The sequence below is a fragment of the Argentina anserina genome, chromosome 5 (genome assembly GCF_933775445.1).
Source record: "Argentina anserina chromosome 5, drPotAnse1.1, whole genome shotgun sequence".
NCBI classification, from domain to species: Eukaryota; Viridiplantae; Streptophyta; class Magnoliopsida; order Rosales; family Rosaceae; genus Argentina; species Argentina anserina.
In genome coordinates this window covers 13,316,166-13,337,753 of record NC_065876.1, presented here as the reverse complement: position 1 = coordinate 13,337,753, position 21,588 = coordinate 13,316,166, and the positions used below count along the sequence as shown (strand labels likewise).

At 37.9% G+C, this 21,588-nt stretch overlaps 2 protein-coding genes, 1 non-coding gene and 2 pseudogenes across 3 annotated transcripts; 4 read left to right on the top strand and 1 right to left on the bottom strand.

Annotated features, from left to right (window-relative positions):
* The first annotated feature begins 4,395 nt into the window (after positions 1-4,395).
* Positions 4,396-9,500, top strand: LOC126796184 (protein SRG1-like; annotated as a pseudogene).
* A 22-nt stretch (positions 9,501-9,522) lies between these two features.
* LOC126796200 (auxin-induced protein 15A-like) lies at positions 9,523-10,635 on the top strand. Its single transcript, XM_050522966.1, has one exon. It carries the CDS (start codon positions 10,177-10,179, stop codon positions 10,474-10,476), a length of 300 nt encoding a protein of 99 aa, XP_050378923.1. The 5' UTR covers positions 9,523-10,176; the 3' UTR covers positions 10,477-10,635.
* A 741-nt stretch (positions 10,636-11,376) lies between these two features.
* On the bottom strand, positions 11,377-11,479 carry LOC126796551 (U6 spliceosomal RNA). Its single transcript, XR_007672393.1, has one exon. It is a non-coding gene; the product is annotated as a U6 spliceosomal RNA (small nuclear RNA).
* Positions 11,480-14,814: 3,335 nt separating this feature from the next.
* Positions 14,815-17,213, top strand: LOC126796193 (auxin-responsive protein SAUR32-like; annotated as a pseudogene).
* Positions 17,214-18,423: 1,210 nt separating this feature from the next.
* LOC126796201 (auxin-induced protein 15A-like) lies at positions 18,424-19,061 on the top strand. Its single transcript, XM_050522967.1, has one exon. It carries the CDS (start codon positions 18,777-18,779, stop codon positions 19,059-19,061), a length of 285 nt encoding a protein of 94 aa, XP_050378924.1. The 5' UTR covers positions 18,424-18,776.
* The last annotated feature ends 2,527 nt before the right edge of the window (positions 19,062-21,588 follow it).

Below are 21,588 nucleotides of genomic sequence, written 5' to 3'. Positions count from 1 at the left end.
GACGAGTGCTCCTTGCTCCACTCATGATAAAGGACTGCACACTTAACACACTATAAGGAGAACAAAAGAGATAGCAATATAAGATTCATGTTGTATTTCCTTGATTAAAAGATATACACGCAAGAGAGTCCAAAAAGGGGTAGGAAATGTAACGCATAAGGGAAGAAACCATGAAGATCTCAAGCTGTAAGGAACTGTGCAATGAATGAATATATATATATATATATATATATATATATATATATATATTACCGAGAGGAAATAAGGTGCACCATATGGTTATCTCGAAATAAACATGACATATGGGATGATATCCTTCCATATAGATAAGCATGCATATGATGAATATGATGAGAATGTTTCCCGGAGAATCCTTCTAACAAATAGCACTGCATGCAAAACTCATATAAACTACTGCACGGCTACAAATAATCTAGAGAAAATATATAATGATAATCATAATCACCACAAACTCATGCATGCAGCCAATTAACACTCACGCAAAAAGTATGGCACACAATACATGATTTTTCAAATAGACCTGTGTATGCAAAACAAGGATAAGCTAGAACCCAACACCTATTACTACACTCGAATAGATCAAGAATTTTTGCACATGAAGAATTTGAAACTACACAGTACCAATAAACAGACCACTCTAAGGATAGAAACCATTTTAGGACCTTACATGCACTTAGCTCTCAACCTGCAACTTGCCAAGTTTAGAGTTTAATAAATTAATTAGATTGTCTTTTTCGATTACCTCATCCTGGAGCATTTGAATCTTTGCTAGAAGCCGTTTTCTTTCAAGCACATGATCACCATTGTCACTTTTCTTTCTCATGTTCAGTTTCTCTACTTCCCATTCTAATTTTTCACCTTCCAGCTTCTCCACTTGTTGCTTTAATAGAACATTCTTTTCTGAAATTTTCTCAGCAGCCTTGATAACTTTTGCTTGATATTCAAACATCTCATTATCCTCATAGTTGTTTTCTCCATCTTCTTCTTGATCCTCTTCATCCTCAGTTTTTGAACCTGCATAATCTAAAGAGAAAGAAGACACAAGAGCAAAAGTTTTGTCCCTTTTTGGGGAACTATCATCATCATCACTCCAAGAGGACTTGTAAGCCTTATTACCTGAATCAATTTTTTTATTTTCACAGTTAGTAGCAACGTGGCCAATGCCACCACAAGAATAACACTTCTTATTACTATTACTACTACTTCCATACTCATACTTCTTTTGTAAGTAATTATCATTACGTTTATCAAAACGCCTATTATTTCCATTAAAATTCCTCCTAGAATTTTGATTATTTTGTTCATTTGAATTTGACTTTCTTTTACTCAAAAATTTCTCAAATTCCAAAATCAATTGTTCATTATTTTCAGCCTCCTCAGAGCTTGATTTAGGATTTTTTATAACACTTAAAGCAATATTTTTAGAATTCTTACCTTTCGGTCTTTCATCCTCTTCAAGCTCCATCTCCCAAGCCTTCAGGTTTCTAATCAACAAGTCCACAGAATATGTGTTGAGATTATATTGTAACTGAATCGTTGTCTTTTTCATCCTGTAAGACTTTGGAAGAGACCGTAATATTTTTCTTACAATATCAGATTCTTGTAAAGGTCTTCCAAGGCTTTCACATAAACTAGAGAGATCAGTAAAACGACTGTAAAAATCATCAATAGTTTCATCATCTCTCATTTTTAAAGCATCGATTTGAGAATAATATTGTTGTAATCTTTGTTCTTTTACAGTATCATTACCTTCATTTAAAACACAAAGTTTATCCCAAACCTGTTTGGCTGTAACGCAATTCTGAACTCTTTTCCTTTCTTCTCTGCTCATTGACGCATATAGAGCATTAAGAGCCTTGTGATTTCCTTCACTAGCCTTAATCTCTTTTTCAGTCCACTCATCTTCATCTTTTAATTCACCAGTGGATGTCCCCTCAGTAGCTTTTAAATTAACATCTTTCATTGGAGGTTTCCATCCACGTTCAACGCTTCTCCATGCATGAAAATCAATACCATATATAAAGGATCTCATTTGAAGCTTCTATTGAGCGAAATCCATACTGTAGAGCATGGGTGGTTGATTCAACCCTTGACGTTCCATCTTTAATCCCACAGATCTCACTAAGTACGTCTAGTGACCTGCTCTGGTACCAATTGAAAATACAAGATAGAACAATAACGAGTAATAGCAGCGGAATATGTAGAAGAATTTTACTTTTCTATTGAATAAACGATATTACAATGATTACACCTTAATCAATAATAACGTTATTCTCAAAAGTAAAAATACTTCTTACTTGATAGTCACAATCAAGCATGAAACAACCTCACTAAGATCGTTGCTTCAAGTGTCGATATAACCTCACTAAGATCGTTGTAGTCACACGGATAATCAACCTCACTAAGAACGTTGATGTTGCCACTAAGGTCTTCAATGGAGTCACAAAGATCTCCTAGCACTAAGCTTCTCTTTTTGTGAATTTTCTTCTCTTTGGTTTCACCTTCTTTCTCCTCTTTTTTTTTCTTGTTCTTGTATCTCCTAGAGGCCACCCAACCTACTGCCTATATACATCATATATATAGCAGCCACATGTATTCCCTAACCCTAGGAATTAAACCTAACTTCCCTTCCTAATACATCTCACATAGAAAAGGAAAAAATCCATATGAATATGGAATACACCTTTTATTTTGAATCCTTTTCTATAACAATTTCCAAACACCATTTAACTAAATATATATTCCCAAATATATATCAATCTACCCATAATCAAATCGGTGGAGACTTCTTTAGTAGGAAAAACAAACCATAATCTTTACCTAGTCCAATTAGGAAACAACTTCAATTCTCCTTTTGCATATCAAATCTTCATGACTTGTCCTCCACACCTTTGGATCTTCATCAACTATATGGAGGCCAATATATGTACCTTCACAAAGCTTCAATACTTCCTCATCCGATCCCCTTCGCTAGCTATATTGCCTATACATAAGGTGTTCTCCATCGTCCTTCTACACTTGCCGGCCAAAACCCTTATATTCTGATATGCATGCTTCATATTATCATATATATACCAGGTCCAGCTTCTCCGTCCCTCCTCTATCTTATAATATAATCTCTTTCAGATATATCATATATATTCAGGATTTCATCTGGGATTTGAGATCGAAGGTGCTATTACATTAGTCCAAGACACTAACCTGTCAAGGTATTTGATCTATTTCCGGAGTTATACTTCTGATTTTCAACATGTTATTTGATGTCTATAGGGTGGATCCTGTATACGGTTTATTTTGATTGCATGTTAGTTAGCTTATGGAATTTGGTTTAAGGAAGTTGACAGATCTTTCTCCTATCAAGATTAAGAAAAAGCACTATGACAACTCTATGAGCCATGCATTGACGTGGTCTAATTGGAATTCAACCTTCAATGAGGGCTTGGATAAGCGACCACTCGTTTAGTCTGTTACGTACGTGAGCTAGTGACACTGGAGGCAAGTCCATGATTGATAGTGTTTTGGCTGAATAAGGAACTTAAGATCAATTTTTGTATCAGATTAGCTGTAGTGAACAGAAATCCTAATAAATTTAATCGATATCATTACGAGTTTAAATCACTAACAAGGCTAAATGTTTAGATATTCTTCCTTAAAACTCCCAATTGTGTTATAGGCAAGGGAGAGAGACATGTCCAAATGGCAGAAAGGGCCGGCGGAAACCTCATTCAATTTGTTTGAATCTAATTCCATATGTTCTTAGTTTATTATTCAGCTGACACCAAAATCAGGGAAGGGAATAGCAACAAGTAATAGAGGATCAGCTGCCCCTATATAAAGCTAGATTAGAGGTGCTTGTCCAGATCGAGTACCGTTATTGAAAAGAAGAAAATAAGAAATGGAATCAAAGTCAGCCCTTTATGCCCCAGTTCCGCCACTCCCAAATGTTCAAGAAATGGTGAGAACCGATGTCACGACCCCGAAATTTCGAGTATGAAAGTCTAATTTCGAAGTCATGAAAACGCTAAAATAAATCTCAATAAATTATAATCGTTTCAATATCTCAGTGGATCATTACTGAGTTCACAATACAACTCATACAAACAAGGCTAAATGTTTAGATATTCTTCCTTAAAACTCCCAATTGTGTTATAGGCAAGGGAGAGAGACATGTCCAAATGGCAGAAAGGGCCGGCGGAAACCTCATTCAATTTGTTTGAATCTAATTCCATATGTTCTTAGTTTATTATTCAGCTGACACCAAAATCAGGGAAGGGAATAGCAACAAGTAATAGAGGATCAGCTGCCCCTATATAAAGCTAGATTAGAGGTGCTTGTCCAGATCGAGTACCGTTATTGAAAAGAAGAACATAAGAAATGGAATCAAAGTCAGCCCTTTATGCCCCAGTTCCGCCACTCCCAAATGTTCAAGAAATGGTGAGGACCGATGTCACGACCCCGAAATTTCGAGTATGAAAGTCTAATTTCGAAGTCATGAAAACGCTAAAATAAATCTCAATAAATCGAAATCGTTTCAATGTCTCAGTGGATCATTACTGAGTTCACAATACAACTCAGACAAACCAATTATTACACACCAAATTTATAATTCAACATTACATCAAATGAAAATGTAATAATCCTCACACATTCTCACAAAAATTCACAAGAAATCCTCACCACAAGATGGAAAATGAACGACTTCGAGTTTTCAGAGTTGTCCTTCGATTCCCACTAATCGACACCTGCGGAATTATCCCATACACCATCGAATAGGTGCACCAGGATTGTAAACACAAACCCGGTAAGCTTTACAGCTCGTATGAGTAAAATAAAAATATAACTCGCACATCAATATATACGAAAATCCACAACTCAACAAATATAAATGCACTCATGAGTCAATAGACGGCCCATCTGGTTGTCCCAAAAATATGAAAATGAAAGTGCTCATGAGAAATTGGGCAATCCCTCTGTTTACCCAAATGCATTTATAATACGGGTACTCATGAGCGCTAGTACACCTTTGTTACCCCTCATTTAGTACGCCGCCAACATTGGAAAACCATCTGTCATCCAATATCAAAATATATATGGGTACTCATAAGCCGATAATCCATCTGTTTCCTCACATGCAGTACTCCGGCAGACAGACTAGAGCTCTAACTGTATCGTAACTTTCGCCCGGCCAAAGGCTAGGTTCCGACATGCCAAACACGTCCGAAGACTGGTCCGAAGACATAAACACGTCCGAAGACAAAACTCGTCCGAAGACATCAATCACGTCCGAAGACAAAAACTCGTCCGAAGACATCAATCACGTCCGAAGACAACACCTTTTAACAAAATTCAATGTTAAAACCACGTACAATAATCATCATATCATATTGTACAAATCAAATCACATGCTCGATATATAAATCTCATCACCAACGTGATCATATTCACAACGAAATCCTGACAGTATATAATATAGCAAACTATATATATATACCTATTTACCATTTATACAATATATATATTCCACTATATCATATACATGTCCTATTTCATTCTTTAAAATTCTACATAATCTTAAATCTCCAAAAGGGTAGATTCGTAAATAAGTGAGATTTTACTCACCTTATAATCTCGTGCGTAATTTCACAATTTCCGAAAGTAATTCATTTTCTTAATTTATCGATCACCTTGAAAAGATAAGAAAAGAATTTAGAATCGTTACGTAAACCTTTAAATGCCGAAACCGTAATTATATGTTACTGTTCAGCAATTTCTGGTTTTCCGAGTTTACTGTTCACGGAGTTACTATTCATGTATTTACTATTCTCGTATTTCTATACAAAAACACATCAATTACGTATTCCTATATGTATACATACTATTTACGTATTCCTATACGTATGAATACTATTTAAATGTAAATAATGTCTCAGTAAATAATAATTACTGAATTACACTTCTAAATTAATTTTTACATTTACTGAAAGTAATTTACATTTACCGTACGTAAATCACCTTTTTACATTCACCGTCGTAAAAATAAATTTTACAATTTACTGTTTGAAATCACTGTTCACGCGTCGCCGTACGTGGCGGCGCGTGGGGTACACGCGCCACTCGCCGGCGACCGCACGTGGCGCTCACGCGCCGCTCACTGTGGCAGCGCGTGGGGCCCACGCGCCGAGCCTAAGGCCGGCGCGTAGCACGCCACCGCCGCCCCCAAACCCGTCTCCTTCCTCCCCTCTTCCTTCCCACGGCCTCACGCCGCCCTCCACACGCGCCGCCTAAGACGGCGGTAACTCCTCTCCCTCAATCCTCCTCCGATATCCACAAATCCAACCCAAACTCATAAAAAAATCACACAACAACACTCACAACATCCAATATAGTTGAAACCTCACCTATTCTCGGCCTTGGGAGCACCGGAGCTCGTTGGAGAGCTTGAACCAGTCGAGCTGGGTTCGGTGAGATGCGGCGAAGCTTCACGGCGGCGAGGTGGGTCGCGTCTTGCTCGGAGGTGAGTCGCGTCGAGCTCGCGAGGCTGCTGGTGCCGGCGGTGAGGAGCACGTCCCTCGGAGGAGGGAGATCGGCGGTGAAGCCGAGAGGGAGAGAGAGGAGTTTCGGGGAGAGAGAAGAGAGGGAGGTGGAGAGAAAAGAGAGAGAGAGGGTTTTCTAATTATGGAAACCCTAATCTCAAAAATGCCCTTTTATACTCGTTTCCAAAATCGGAAACTAATTTCCGACGTTAATAACCTTCACATCCGATATCCGATTCGAACGCGTGACATGTCCTCAAAATCGTATCGACGAGCTCTACAACTTCCATGAAGGAAGTTTTCGCAAACGCGCGACGGAATAAAAGTAGATATTCATGTCGCGGAAACGTAACGTTTTTCTAAATAAATGTTCCGAGAACGTTTCTGTTCTTGTTTCGTAATGTCACAAACAACTAATTTCATTTTAAATGAATTTCAGAACTTTATAGAATTTAAATCAAACCAAACATCATTCCGAAAAATCGGGTTATTACAACCGACCCTTTTCAGGTACCAGAAAAATACATCAGGATTCAGGAATGAAACAAACCTTTAAAACGATGCTGTTCTGTGTCCTCATCTTTCTTCTGAGGTTCCCATCATGGATCTCTCCCTGCTCCTAAAAGGGCACGAAGAGGAGCTCGACAAGCTGAAGGAATGGGGTTTCTTTCAGGTATTTCATGATACGTGCACGGTGCACCCTACTGGTTCTGTGTAAGAGTTCAAACAATTTCAATTTCACGTAAATATATCAATGAGACTAAACTGGATTTGCAGGTGGTGAATCATGGAGTGGCAACAGAAGTGAGCAAGGGCTTGAAGGACGCGGCGGAGAAGTTCTTTGAACTTCCATTGGAAGAGAAGGACAGAATTGCAATCCCGCCGAATGACATACAAGGCTATGGTCATACTCAAGTGGATCACAAGGTGCTGGACTGGTCCGACAAACTTGTTCTCGTCGTTTACCCACACCAGTACAGAAAGCTCGACGTTTGGCCGCCAACTCCATTCAAGTATGTTCCTAACTTCAACAAAAAACAAGAACAAAACAACACAAGTGACACACAGCTTACAGAATACATTGGTACAGTACATTTTATAAATTCAAAGACTCGTACGAAGACTTCAGTATACATAACTAGGGGTGGGCATAAAAAACGAAAATCCCGATCCCGTCCCGAAATTTATAGGGACGGGACGGGACGGAGGTCTAAAATCGTTCGTCCCGTCCCGTTTCATAATAGTGGGATGGGACGTGGAACGAATAATTTTTATCCCGCTTCGTCCTGTTCCGTCCCACTTTTAATGAAAACTTAAAAATTCTTATATATTTGTATCAAAATGAAACTAATTTGTGTTCTTAATAACTCCAAAATTATATCAACTCATATAATAATGGTAAATTATAATATTTTGAACATAATATGCATTTTTTTTTAAATTTCATTATTGAATGTTATTTTATTAATGAAAAAGTAAAAATATAGGTTTTTTATTTAACTTTATATGAAGGTGGGATTTGTCTCGTCCCATCCCGATCTCGTCCCGTCCCAACCGGGATTAATCCCGAGTGAGATGCATTCTTAAAAACCCTCGTCCCGTCCCGATCCCGTCCCGATTCAAAAGAGTGGGACGGGACGTGGGATGACCCCTGTCCCGTCCCATCCCGTCCCGTGCCCACCCCTATACATAACCATGTGATATAATGATCCGAAATCTGAAGATTCAGATTTCTGGATTGATCAAATTGAAAGGTTTATTTATCTGATAGCCGGCTTATCATTTGCCTTTTGATTTGATTACCAAAATGTTACCAATATAATTGACTGTATTCTGAGATAATTCTTGTGCATATCATCATCTCTTTAGCGTGGCATGTCTATATGTAGTTATATCTTTACATCAACGTATGTGCTTAAGATTTGATTTGATGTTTTCTTCACTGAGCTAACAATAATTCGTACTAAATTATTGACTTATGAATCGGGAGAAGAACCGAGGGCGAACGCAAATTGTTTCCCTGGGATTTGGTGATTCATTTTGAAACGAATTTTTCTTTTGTGAATCAAGTTGCACCGTATTTGGTTTGCCAAAGATGTCCAACACCTTCAGTGTGTTTTAGCAAGAATGTCCCATTCCTCAAATGAATTGAGTTACCATTCTCTCAATTTATGTGATTGTTTTCATCTGATTTTGTGCATCTTGTAATTGCATGTAATCACCTGATGCAACCTGTCATCTTCTATACATACTTTTTGTAGTCTTATAATTCATTCAGTATATGAGAATCAATTTCGACAATGCATTTGTGAGGAATACAAGCATAGTGCTTAAGCAACAAAAACACTTCCACACTCTTACATTGTGTTTACATTAGCTCTTATGTAGCACAAAAGGATTATGACCCCTTGTTGACTCAAAACTTGTTTATAAACGGTGCAGGGAGGCTATTGAGATTCAAGTGAAGTTAGAAGAGTTGCAGAGGAGCTTCTCAGGTCTCTATTTGTGATCATGGGGGATGAAGAAGAGTGCTCTTCTCGAACTACATCAAGAGTTGGTCCAACCTCTGTCTGTGGCGTACTATCCTCAGTGCTCAATGCCTGACAAAGTACTAGGCCAAAGTGCACACTCAGACAAAGGGAGCTTAGCCATAGTTATGCAGAAGGAAGACGATGTAATGGGACTACAAATCAAACACGATGGACAATGGGTACCAATCAAGCCACCTCGCAATGCCTTTGTTGTCAATGTTGGAGATATTGTTGAGGTACATCATCTTTCTATTTAGGGTTTTAAAAAAAAATCAAATTTTTTCAAGGAACTGATTAAGCTACTTGTGATTGTGTTATATAACAGATATGGAGTAATGGGAGGTATAAAAGCATTGGGAACAGAGATATAACAAACGAAAGCAAGTTTAAGTCAACCTAATCATGATTCATGAGTGCACAAATTTTTCACCACTGGGATGACAATGAATAGCTAGAACTGCTCTTCAAATATTAAAATCAATACCTGTGTTGTTTTCATGTCACAGTCGACCATCGTCCATCAATTGACGTTTCTTGACTGACTTGACGAATAACTTCCTCATCTTGTTGGAATTGAAATCATAGATATCATACATGAACCAACAAAACCACATGCTAGGCTCACTTGGGGAGCCTCCAATTCTTGTCCGTAATAGCATCATTCAGCAATCCTGTGTAGAAGTGTAAGTCTGAATCATGACTCCTATGAGTCTTTGTCTAATCTGCTTTATTAGACACATACCTCAGTTCTTGTACTACCTGTTTTGTCTTTCAACTCATGGCGGTAGGAAAATATGATCTATAAAAAGAACAGCACCATATGCATCTGCTGGGGATGAATAATGTGAACGATGAGACAACGCATGTGATTTTAGGATTTGAAACAAGATAGTGTCCCTCATTGGTGCCAATCTTAACCACTGATTTCATGTAGCTAATGATCTTCCAATCACCCTTTCTTCATCTATAAATATAGACACATGAATTAATGATCAGTAACTCAATCCTCTCATCAAACATCAAAGCTTCCTCTCTTTCTTAGATCCATTCAAGTCCTTTGTATTGTTTATCCACTTGAGAATATAGAAACCATGGGTTTCCGGCTCCCAAGAATTTCAAACACCAGGAGAATTCTTACTCGATCTCTTTCTAATGGAAGCCAGACAGCTTCAAAGACCTCAGATATCCCAAAAGGTTATTTTGCAGTCTATGTTGGAGAGAGCCAGAAGAAGCGATTTGTGATTCCAATATCATACTTGAACCAACCTTCATTTACGGATTTGCTGAGTCACGCTGAGGAAGAATATGGATACGATCATCCAATGGGCGGTATCACTATCCCCTGCAGTGAAGACACCTTCCTTGATCTCACTTCTAGCCTGAGTGTGTAACTGATTGATGTAATGAATATGGGATCCAACTACATATTCAAATGGCATCAGAATTTCAGATCATGCTGCTGAGTCAAGATGAAGAGGAAGCGAGGCCCTGATCGGTTACCAACTGAAAGGAATCACCGCTTCTGTAGTTCCGTGAGTTTGAAGATGCAATAGGAGCTGAATTGAAAGATACACAAGTCATGAAGCAGACAAATTTACAATATGCATCTTCAACAACAATTGGTGCAACAATCACAGTTCTAGTTTTGAACTGAAAGGGAGTGAATTTATGTGTTCAAACCCATGTAAACATATCTCAAAGAATACACTACAACTCTCATCGACTTACTTGTCTTATTTTTCGCCACACCATTACCATTAGTCACTGACTCGCAGTAGATTTACACAAAATAAATGGTTCAAAGCTAACACCGTATTTGGCATCCGAAATCAACAATGGTGAATACTTCCTCACTCCCACATGTTTACTGGGATGACTTACATGTTATAGGATATGAATATGAAGATTATTGATGTAACAAAGTTGAGCCAACCTACATAGCCATCAAAACAAATGAGAGCACAATGCAAGAAGAAACAGCCATGTTCAAGTAGCTCGATAAGTCATATACTAGAATTCTAATCTCAAACCCAAGAATTACACATAATGTAATGGAAGAGTGAGTTCAAGTAAGCATTAGAAAGGGAAGAGGATCTCACACGCATTTCATCGAACAGGTTGTGAGCATCAAACCTCAGCTTGTGATATGCATCATAAATTGCTGAATGACCAGAGCCACTGATCATTCTAAGTCACAAAAAGCAAAGATAATGGAAGGAAAACAGAAGCCCAGAATGCAAAAAGCTCTGAAAAGCAGGTGAAATCATAGAGAGAAGGGAAAAGAGCGGAAAAAAAATTTGGACCATTTCTCGATTTATGCGTGTCATCCTTGCGCAGGGGCCATGCTAATCTTCTCTGTATCGTTCCAATTTTATCGGATGTCCCCGAAGGGACGAGCTCTATTGCTTCCTTAGCATATATGAGCAGGCTACTGTAGTTTCTGTTTCTCGATGTGGGATCTCTAGAACACAGCTATTTCAAAACAGTACGTGCGACTCACGTGCTCTTCTATGGGAGTAAGGTTATTAGGGGTTATAATCTAACAAACTATCACTCCTTCAGGCACCCTTACAAGTTAATATATTTCTACTCTTTGTACGAACATGAAGATCATGTTACAAGTTTTGACCTCATGTTCTGAGATGTACATAGAGTAAGAGTATACTTCCTATCAATTAACATTGTGCTTGAAGCGAGGCAGTTAAGGAGGATGTACGTACGTAGATGAATACAGTGCAGATTTTTAACATGCAAATTCAAAGGAAGGGAGGTTATTGCATAGTCGACTCCCTCAAATAAATTTTGTTGCTGGTACAACATGTCAACATGATAGTCCTTTACCGACCACCAGATAATTATTGCAACCTCTCATCATAGCCAAGCTTACCTAACATATATCGCTTGTTAGATATATGATAAAACTTGTGGTAGCTAGTCTTGTTCTTGTCTCTGCTACATCACCATGGGAGGTAGGGAATGTGTTTCTAACCAAGCATATACAGTGGGGCTGAAGTTGCTCATGTGACTCACAAGCTAGTGTTCCTAATTGGAGCCCATCTCTTTTCTTCTTCACCATTCATTTCATGTAACAGATGATTTTCCACATACCATTTCACCTATATATACACACACATGATCAGCTTCATGAGCAACTCAACTCTTCTTCATCTAAGCCCTGTCTCCCAAGTCCTTCGATTTCTTTTCTCCCTTCTTTGATCACTTCAGTCTATAGAAACCATGGGTTTCCGATTGCCTCGAATTGCTAACACAAAGACGCCAGATATCCCTAAAGGCCACTTTGTGGTCTATGTTGGAAAGAGCCAGAAGAAACGGTTTGTGGTTCCAATATCATACTTGAACAAGCCTTTATTTCAGGATCTGCTGAGTCAAGCTGAAGAAGAATTTGGATACCATCATCCCATGGGTGGTATCATTATTCCTTGCAGTCAAGACACCTTCCTTGAAGTTACTTCCCGCCTTAGTGTGTGAGTCGAGAACACTAATGAAGTGGAGTTGGATCCAAAACATCATCATTTGGAAATTCACAGCTGAGTCAAGCTCAAGAAGAAGCTAACTCATCATCTACTGAATGACTCCGCCTCTTGCGCCGAGGGGGAACGACATCTGGATATTATAAGGTGATTCTGAGCTGATAAGAATAAGGAAGAATCAATATCTCATGATTCATGAAACAGGTGAAGAATGTGAGACTGCATGGACTATCCAAGACAAAAATCTATAGCTAGTTCTTGCCTCCAAATTCTGAATGTAACATTTTCTTGTCCTGAAGAAAAATCATTGGAATTTACAATCTATTTCAAATTATATATTATTATATCCTGATCAACTTTTTAATTAGTTGTCATTAATTTTGCTAAATTGAAATTTTTGTTGTATTTCTCATACCGGTCTAGAAGACTACAACTACGAATTACCAAATCCTAGCAAAATTTGACAAGGAAATAATACTAAGGCGAGGCTTATTTAACAGCATCAAATGAAAATCATATTTCTAATGGCTTATGAATCCATTAGTTTAAGGATATGCAGAGACGCATGACAAACTCAGAGACTAAAATATATTAGACTAGCTAGCAAGGTAATTATTTGTACCACAGTCTACAATATAAAGTGAATACAAGAAAACATATGCAATCAGTGAAATGCTGGATAGTTGAGTTCCAGCAACTGATTTAACAAATGGGAGAAGATATCCCCATTATTCCAAGTATTGACTTAGCTTCATCAGAGATTGCTTACAAAGAATGAACTATATATACGAACAAGTAAGGTAGTGACTTTCTAATTAACCAGTCAAGGAAGTTGAATGTACTACCTCAAACCTATAAGAGTCATTTAAGGTAGAATGCTGTCGATGGCCTGAGCCACAAAGGCATGCATGGAAACGATGCAGCCGTTATCTATATTTCAGAGAAATTGGCTAGCTTGCTGTGCTTCCCATTTCGAAGCTCAAACATTGTATATTTTGTACAGTACAAAAATAAAGAAGTCCCTCCAATTGATCCCTGCAATTAAATGTTCTTGACTGAGAAACAGAAAAACACCTGAAATATTATGCACAATGACTGCGTCAGAGAACACTCATATTGTTGGCATTTCATTCTCTCTCTGTTTTTTTTTTTTGGTTTGATGGCATTTCATTCTCTATTACACATAGTTTGTACCTTCATTTCAATTTCGAAGGCCAAAAATGAATCATTCCGTAATTTAAATTTTATTAATTTATGTTAATATATACAATCTAGCAACTATTTATCTCTTTTCTTCAATTCATCATCAGGTATGTTTTCTTTGATAGCATCATAGCAAGTTAATAGTCAATTCATAATCTGGCTGGTACGTTCCTTGGATAGGAAGCTAACAGAAAGATACTGATGATTCACAGTATGAAGATATGATATAACCAAAAAACAATTTTATTACCATATCATTCTGTTTGACTGATGCCTCAAGCACCTCACCAACCATATTCAAGAATATAAAAAAAAAAAAAACAAAGACGTTGCAGCTGAATCGATTCAGCAGCAAAACAGACAGAGATGTCAGATGTGTAAGCTTTCGGAATTTGCAATTTAAATAGTTATTCATGAAAACATCAACGTCCCTCAACTCTGGTGTTTGAGCAGTTAGCTTGATGGTATAACATATAAGCAATTCAGTACCTGTACGTATGCTTTACGTGTAATGCATGACAAACAGTGAAACAGAAGAATTTCCTAGGTTGACCACATGAAACAAAGTACTCCCTCAGCCTGTTGAAACTACAGATCACAAATCACAGATCAAACAAAAAATCAAACGCTAGGCTGGCTGGGTGCTCCCAATCAAGATATAGCATCCATTTATATCCGGCCACAAGAAAACTTGTGTTATCAGCACCACAAATTCCTGTCTGTAAGCAACATCAATTATCAGAGTTGGGCAAGATTAGAGTTGATCTACCCCACAATGCTACCATCTTTGATCATCACACATTTTCATGTGAAATTTAATGGGTGATGAAGTGGTCCAGTAAGACAACTCCATGTGAATTCTCACAAGCTGATGTCTCCAACTGGATGAGTCCCATCTCAGTTTCTCTTCACCAATCATTTCATGTAACTGATGATTTTCCACATATCCTTTCATCTATATATACACACATAGATGACTGGTTTCCTCAACAACTCAACTCTACTCAACTCTTTCCTTGCAACAAGCATCAAAGCTTTCTCTGTTTAACAGTTCCTTTTTCTTCTGCTCGGCCTTCAATCACATAAAAATACAGAAAGAATGGGCTTCCGATTGCCTCGAATTGCCAGCACAAAGACATCAGATATCCCAAAAGGCTATTTTGCAGTCTATGTTGGAGAGAGCCAGAAGAAGCGGTTTGTGGTTCCAATATCATATTTGAACCAACCTTTGTTTCAGAATTTGTTGAGTAAAGCTGAAGAAGAATTTGGGTACCATCATCCAATGGGTGGTATTACAATTCCTTACAGTCAAGATACCTTCCTTGATCTCACTTCCCGCCTAAGTGTGTGACATAATGAAGAGGATATCTTGGATCCAAAACATCATCATTTGGAAACTCACTGCTGATTCAAGTTGAAGAAGTGCCTACGTGGTTGATAATTCTCATCATCTACTGAACCACATCACCTCTGCACCAAGGAGAAATCTGCTTTATTTCGTCAAGCTGCTTCCGACCTGAAAAGAAAGATGTCCAAAGTTGAAGAAGAATCAAATCATGACTTCTCAATTGCATGAACTCTTCAAAGCAATTCATCTCAAATTCTAGACAACAATTTTGAACACAATGGCGGCCGAGTTCTGTATTTTGCACTCCATGTAAAACTTCCTTGTTCTCCAGAACTGTTGGAATATAAATAATATACTTCCAATCCTGCAAAATATTCTTGCCTTTTAAAAAAAAAATACTTAGAGTGAGCTCTTCATCCTCTGACAGTTTCCAACTCTACATGATTAACCAACATTAAACACAGTGGCAAAACTCTGAAAGACGAACTCTTAAATTTGACCTGATCTTCTGTTCACAATATCTCCAGATTCACAGATGTTCACAAGCAAAATTCATTTGAAAAAAATATAAATATACCTGCTTTAGTTGCTGACACCAAACCTATGTCTGTCTGTATATTCCATACTTGTTTTGCTGAAACACTGAACACTTTTGCACTATGCTAGTACCACGCACATCTGATGCATATGCAAGGCGTAACAGTTTCTTAAGAACTAACTCAAACTCCTTAATACCCGCAAAGCAATCTTCACATACGCATTTATAACAGTACCACATATGAAATTTTATTGAAAACAAGTCACCTAGCAGCTTCAAGCCTTTTCAAGAACTCATTTGCTTTTAAATCAATCAAGTCATTCACCTGGTCCAACATGATATCCAGTTCACCAGCATGTCCTTGTATCTGATGAATGATATATCAAGTTGCGGTAATGGAACTTGCATCTGGCATTTTTATGTTTTGCAGCTGTAACACTTGTAATACACTACAATATGCTGATACAAGAGCAGCAGACTGGTCATCCCTATGATCAGCACCACCACAATCTGGTCCTTGAAACTGATGTCAACTATATACAAGTATAAATTCATACCTGTACGGTTTTCTTGTCAAGCTTGACCAACAACTGAATGTTATAGGATTTCACCAAATAAGACGATAGACCTCCATCTGGTGATACTATTATGAACGGATCATAAATCACACAGAGAGCAAATGGTTAACCCTGTATATTCCGGACCCATCATGAAAATATATTATCAGCAGCAGCAATTCATGTCTGTGAGGCAGCACTAGTTAATGAGCTTTTTGTTATGTATAGGAGATAGGGACAGATGTTCTTACATCATAGATTTCAGAACATCAGCATATGCAAAATAACCGTGAAAGACATGGCACACAATCTATTTCTTGATTCTCGCATGCTAGTGTCACCAACTAGTGCCAGCTTCACCACTCATTTCATGTATCAAATAACTGATGGAGATTCTCAGCTCATTTTATGTAGGGACTCCAAAGGGAGGCAGGGAATCATGATTCAAGACAAGGATACAGTTTTGGTACCATTTGCATGTGAAATGCCCTTGAGGTATGAAGAACTTCAGTAGGAAGACAAACCCATGTGGTTTCTCACAAGCTAGTGTCCCTTACTTCAGCGTATTCACCAATCAATCACGTACAAGATGAAGTTCCACATAACCTTACAGCTAGCTATATATAAATAGGGAAGATCAGTTCATGAGAAACTCAAGTCTTCTCCTTCCTAAGCATCACAGCTTTCTTTCTTTTCCCAAGTCCTTATAATTATTTTTCTTCCTCCACTTGGGAATATATAAATCATGGGTTTGCGGTTTCCTGGAATTGCTAAGACAACTTCAATCCCAAAAGGCTTTTTCGCGGTATATGTGGGAGAGAGTCAGAAGAAAAGATTTGTGATTCCAATCTCTATTTTAAACCAGCCTTTATTCCAGGATCTGTTGAGTAAAGCTGAAGAAGAATTTGGATACAACCATCCAATGGGTGGTATCACTATTCCTTGCAGTGCAGACACCTTCCTTGACCTTACCTCCCGCTTAAGTGTGTGAGTAAATGCTTGTCATTTCAACCTGGGATCACAATCATCCTCGTTCCAGAACTCGCTGCTGAATCACATAAGAAGAGGCAAATCTTGATCATCAAAGGGATAGACAGAGTCTACTGCTGACTAGGAAACTTCTGCAATTCTCAAATTGTCTGCAAGATAGACCGAAAGATACAAAGTTTTTGGAGCAGAGATATCATAACCTCGCATAAACCATATTTACCCCAACATCATGACTCGAGTTTAGAAATTAGAATTCAACCACGGTCAAATTTTGTCTTACTTGACCGTTTTAGTCCCATGTATAATTCAATTTTGAGTCTCACAAGAAAATGTGGTAATAAGTATCATATTTAATTCCTCATCTCATGGCTTTTTTTATTCTTAACTATGCAATTCCCTAGGTATTTACTTTACCTTGTTCATCAAGGTACCTAGCAAATTTATGTCCACTTCAACTCATATGATCTAGAAACAGTCCTAATGTTTGTAGTTTCAGCATTTCAAACTAGTACTTTCGGTTGGCACTTCTAATCGACATACTAATGTTTAACTAGCGAAAGATATACTGTAAAGATAAAATCTGTCATAGATTACATCTTTTCTTACAGCAGCTATATGAGCCGTAGTAAAATATGAGGATCATTGTACAAAATTGTTGTAAACTAACTAATGGAAAAAATACATAAGGAAACTGTCTATTGTACATAACCTTGTACTATTTGACAATAGATTTTTGGAATATTACTTTGCAATTTTATATTTTTCTCTTTTGAAGTTTCTTTTGGTCATTTTCATGTCTACTACTTTTTGAGTACTTCAGCAGATTTACAGTTTCCAATCTTCTTATGTAGTACAAGTTTCTCAAAACAATAAATAAACATTAAGATCGATCAATCAAATTATAATTATCTATTCTCCTCGTCCTCAAATATATATATTTGAATGACAAGCTTTAAAATTTAAAATCTGTACCTGTTGGGATTTCTGGTCATGGTTGGAAGTCTTTATTTTTTTAGATTGATCATGCAGTCCAAACACCTCATCAGCTTGTTGTCACTGGAGACAGAAATGAAACAACATAACTACATAAGCCCACATGCTGGCCTAGAATTGTTGATCCAGTATATACTATAGTACCACAGATTCTTGTCTGTAGAGCTACTCCAATCATCTGTGCTGGGTAGAAATGCACAGATCTGAAGTCTTCTTATTAGATAGAGATTTCACTTGTCGTGGTCCATTTTCTGTCTCTCTTGCAATGAGGTAGGGAAGGATATTTCTACAACAAAGTTTCATCAATGGCGAGACATACCCATGTGATCTCTTGATTTTTCACAAGCTACCGTCCCTCATTGCTGCACATCTTCGCCACTCATTTCATATAGCAAAACGGATAGTATGTCTTCACCACTCATTCAAAGATTTTCCATAACCCTTGCATCTTCTATTTATACACTGATGATTTGAGATCAGCAAGTCAAGTTTTTTCTTGCCTTGGATCCAAAACCTTCTCCATTTCCCAAGTCCTTTGAATCCTTTTCCGCTTTCTTCAACCATAAGAAACATGGGATTCCGGTTGCCTGGAATTGTCAATGCCAAGAAAAGTCTTATTCACTCTCTATCTGCTTTTAAGACCTTAGATGTCCCAAAAGGGTATCTTGCAGTATACGTTGGAAAGAAACAGATGAAGAGATTTGTGATTCCAGTATCATATTTGAACCAACCTCTGTTCCTGGATTTGCTGAGTCAAGCTGAAGAAGAATATGGATATGATCATCCAATGGGTGGTCTCACAATTCCTTGCAGTGAGGACACCTTCCTTGATTGCACTTCCCGCCTCAGTGTGTGATGGGATACTAATGATGTGGATCTTGGATCCGAAACCTCATCATTTCAAAACTCCCTGTCGTTTCCAGATGAAAACGAGTCTATGCTTTGATCATCCAACCAAATGGCCTCACACCTGTCCGAGGAAAACTTTGGAAACCCTGAAGCTGCTTCAAGCTAAGCATGAAGATACTAAATTTGTGGAGCAGACAAATGACAACACGAGTGTCCATAACAATTGGTCCAATATCAGGACCCAAATATGAACTTGCCGTATTCTGTATTTCAATCCCTTGTAAAATTCTTTACTGCAATCAAGAAAAGTAAGGGAAAAAATCCTCAACAAATTTTTCGGTCTTTCATTATTTACTTGCTCCTTTCCCTGATTGCCTCACCATCCCAAAAGGGCAAAACCTAACTTGTGATGATTAAATGTATACTCACATGATATGGCTCGACTTCTGGCAGATAGAACTGATAATTTCACTTTAGTTATTCATCACAACATCTTCATAATTCTCTCAAAGTTGTTTCTTAATGCATAACATGTACTTATCACTTAAAATTCATTACTGTGTTAAACAGTGACAAGCGTGGCCCGTGGACCAACTGTACCGATATTGTCCCAACTTAGCCACCTCACAGGTGTTGAGTTTTAATCACAAAAGGCCTCGGTACAATTGGTTATTATCCAGCCACTTACAAGCTTTATTTTTTTTGTCACTTCTTAGATGTGGGATCTCTCCTCTCCAACACGCCCCCTCACGTGCAACCTAATTTTTAGGTCTGCACGTGACAGATTAACATCCCACATACTGGGATGAAAGAAACTAAAGTCCAGTAACCAACGACACTTAGTGGCCATCCAATCGGAAATCCTCCGATGGCATGACAAAGTGGCACCCAACTCAGGCCCACGAAAGATTGGAGGCGCGACTGGAGAGGGACCCGCTCTGATACCATGTTAATTGGTTTTGGATGTGAACCCCAGATCACTTTATCATGGTATCAGAGCGGGTTACCCACGTCCACGTGTGAAGCCCAAATGGCCACACGGACTCTACGTCACCCAAAATGTTGTCCACGTGTATGGCTTGAAAATTCGCCACACGTGCGGGGGCGTGTTGAGAATATAAATCCCACATTGGGAATTTGAACCTAGCTTGTGGGTTTATAAGGGTTTGGGCCACTCCATCCATTGCCAATTGGTTTTGGATGTGAATCCCAGATCACTTTATCACTGTGACATCTTAGTTTATAACATACATGATTCCACTTTAGTTATCCCTGCTAAGACAGACCTATCATTAGTTAAGAACTGCAAGATGAAATTTCTTACAAAACTATTACTTTTGAAAAATACCTGACCGAAGTCAAAGGTGCATCTATAGTTTGCAAAGAATAATTGCAAAACCAAAATCATTACTACGTAAATTATTTTTCACAAGAACATCTCATATCAGTTTGTAACAAGCAGGGTAGAGGTAGAGAGTATGTTATCAAGGAACACCAACATTACAGAAAAATAGAAAGAAACCAAAAACTAAAGGTCTGACTGGTGATCTTGAAAAGCACTAAAAGATTAAGAAAATACTTGACGCCACGTTTACGAATAAAAGCATGAGAATATTGAAAAATGGAGTGCATAAAAAGAGCTGTAATCTTTCCCTGAGAATAAATTAGCAGGGAAATGATACCCCGAATTCCATGACCAAGTGCACGCTCTAACAGACTCTGGAATTTTTATACTTGAATACACTACTGGACAATCCTTGGAGAGAGACAACTTCTCTCAACTGCACTAAAGATTCTCAACATCTAAATATACTAGTAAGCATTTGGTCAGAACTACTATTTCTCATATAAACCAATACACATTCCGAGCAGGATGATTCTAACGCAAGCAATTCATGAGGTATGAATGTAAGAAATTGTTTTGAGGCATTAAACCAAGGTGTTGATGCATGTAAAAATTATAGATTCTGTTGAAGATAGAGAAATGGGGAAAATATCTTTGAAAATTCCCAAGTGTCAACCGTGTTTTAGAGTTTGCGATGCTTTATGTAGTTGAAACAAGTCAAGTTTAAATCAGTAATTTCAAACTTTATGCAAATTTCCAATTGGCTTTACTTAATCAAAAATACTAGTTTCTAATTGGTTTAAATCAGTAACTTCAAACCATTATAATGTCTCAACACTAGGATTTCAACAAATAGCTGAAACTGATATTTAAATATTAAATCAAGATCTGTGTTATTAGCTCATCATGGCTGATAATCAATTGACTTTTTTTATTTGACAAAAAAAATGAAATACTTACTCGGTGGAAACTGGAGATCAGAGATACCATACATGAAGCAGCAAGACCACATGCTAGGCTGGCTTGGTCAACACATATTCTTGTCTGTAAAGAAATATTATTCACCAGCGGTCCAGTGCTGGAGAGATGTCCAAGTCTGAATCATGGCTATTACCTAATAGATTTTATTAAACAGGTAACTCAGTACTGAAACTTGTGGCCCTTCTTTCTGTCATCTCAAGGAAGTAGG

Coding starts and splice junctions, on each gene's coding strand:
- LOC126796200 (XM_050522966.1), top strand. CDS start 10,177: ATGGGTTTCCGGCTCCCAAGAATTTCAAACACCAGGAGAATTCTTACT.
- LOC126796201 (XM_050522967.1), top strand. CDS start 18,777: ATGGGATTCCGGTTGCCTGGAATTGTCAATGCCAAGAAAAGTCTTATT.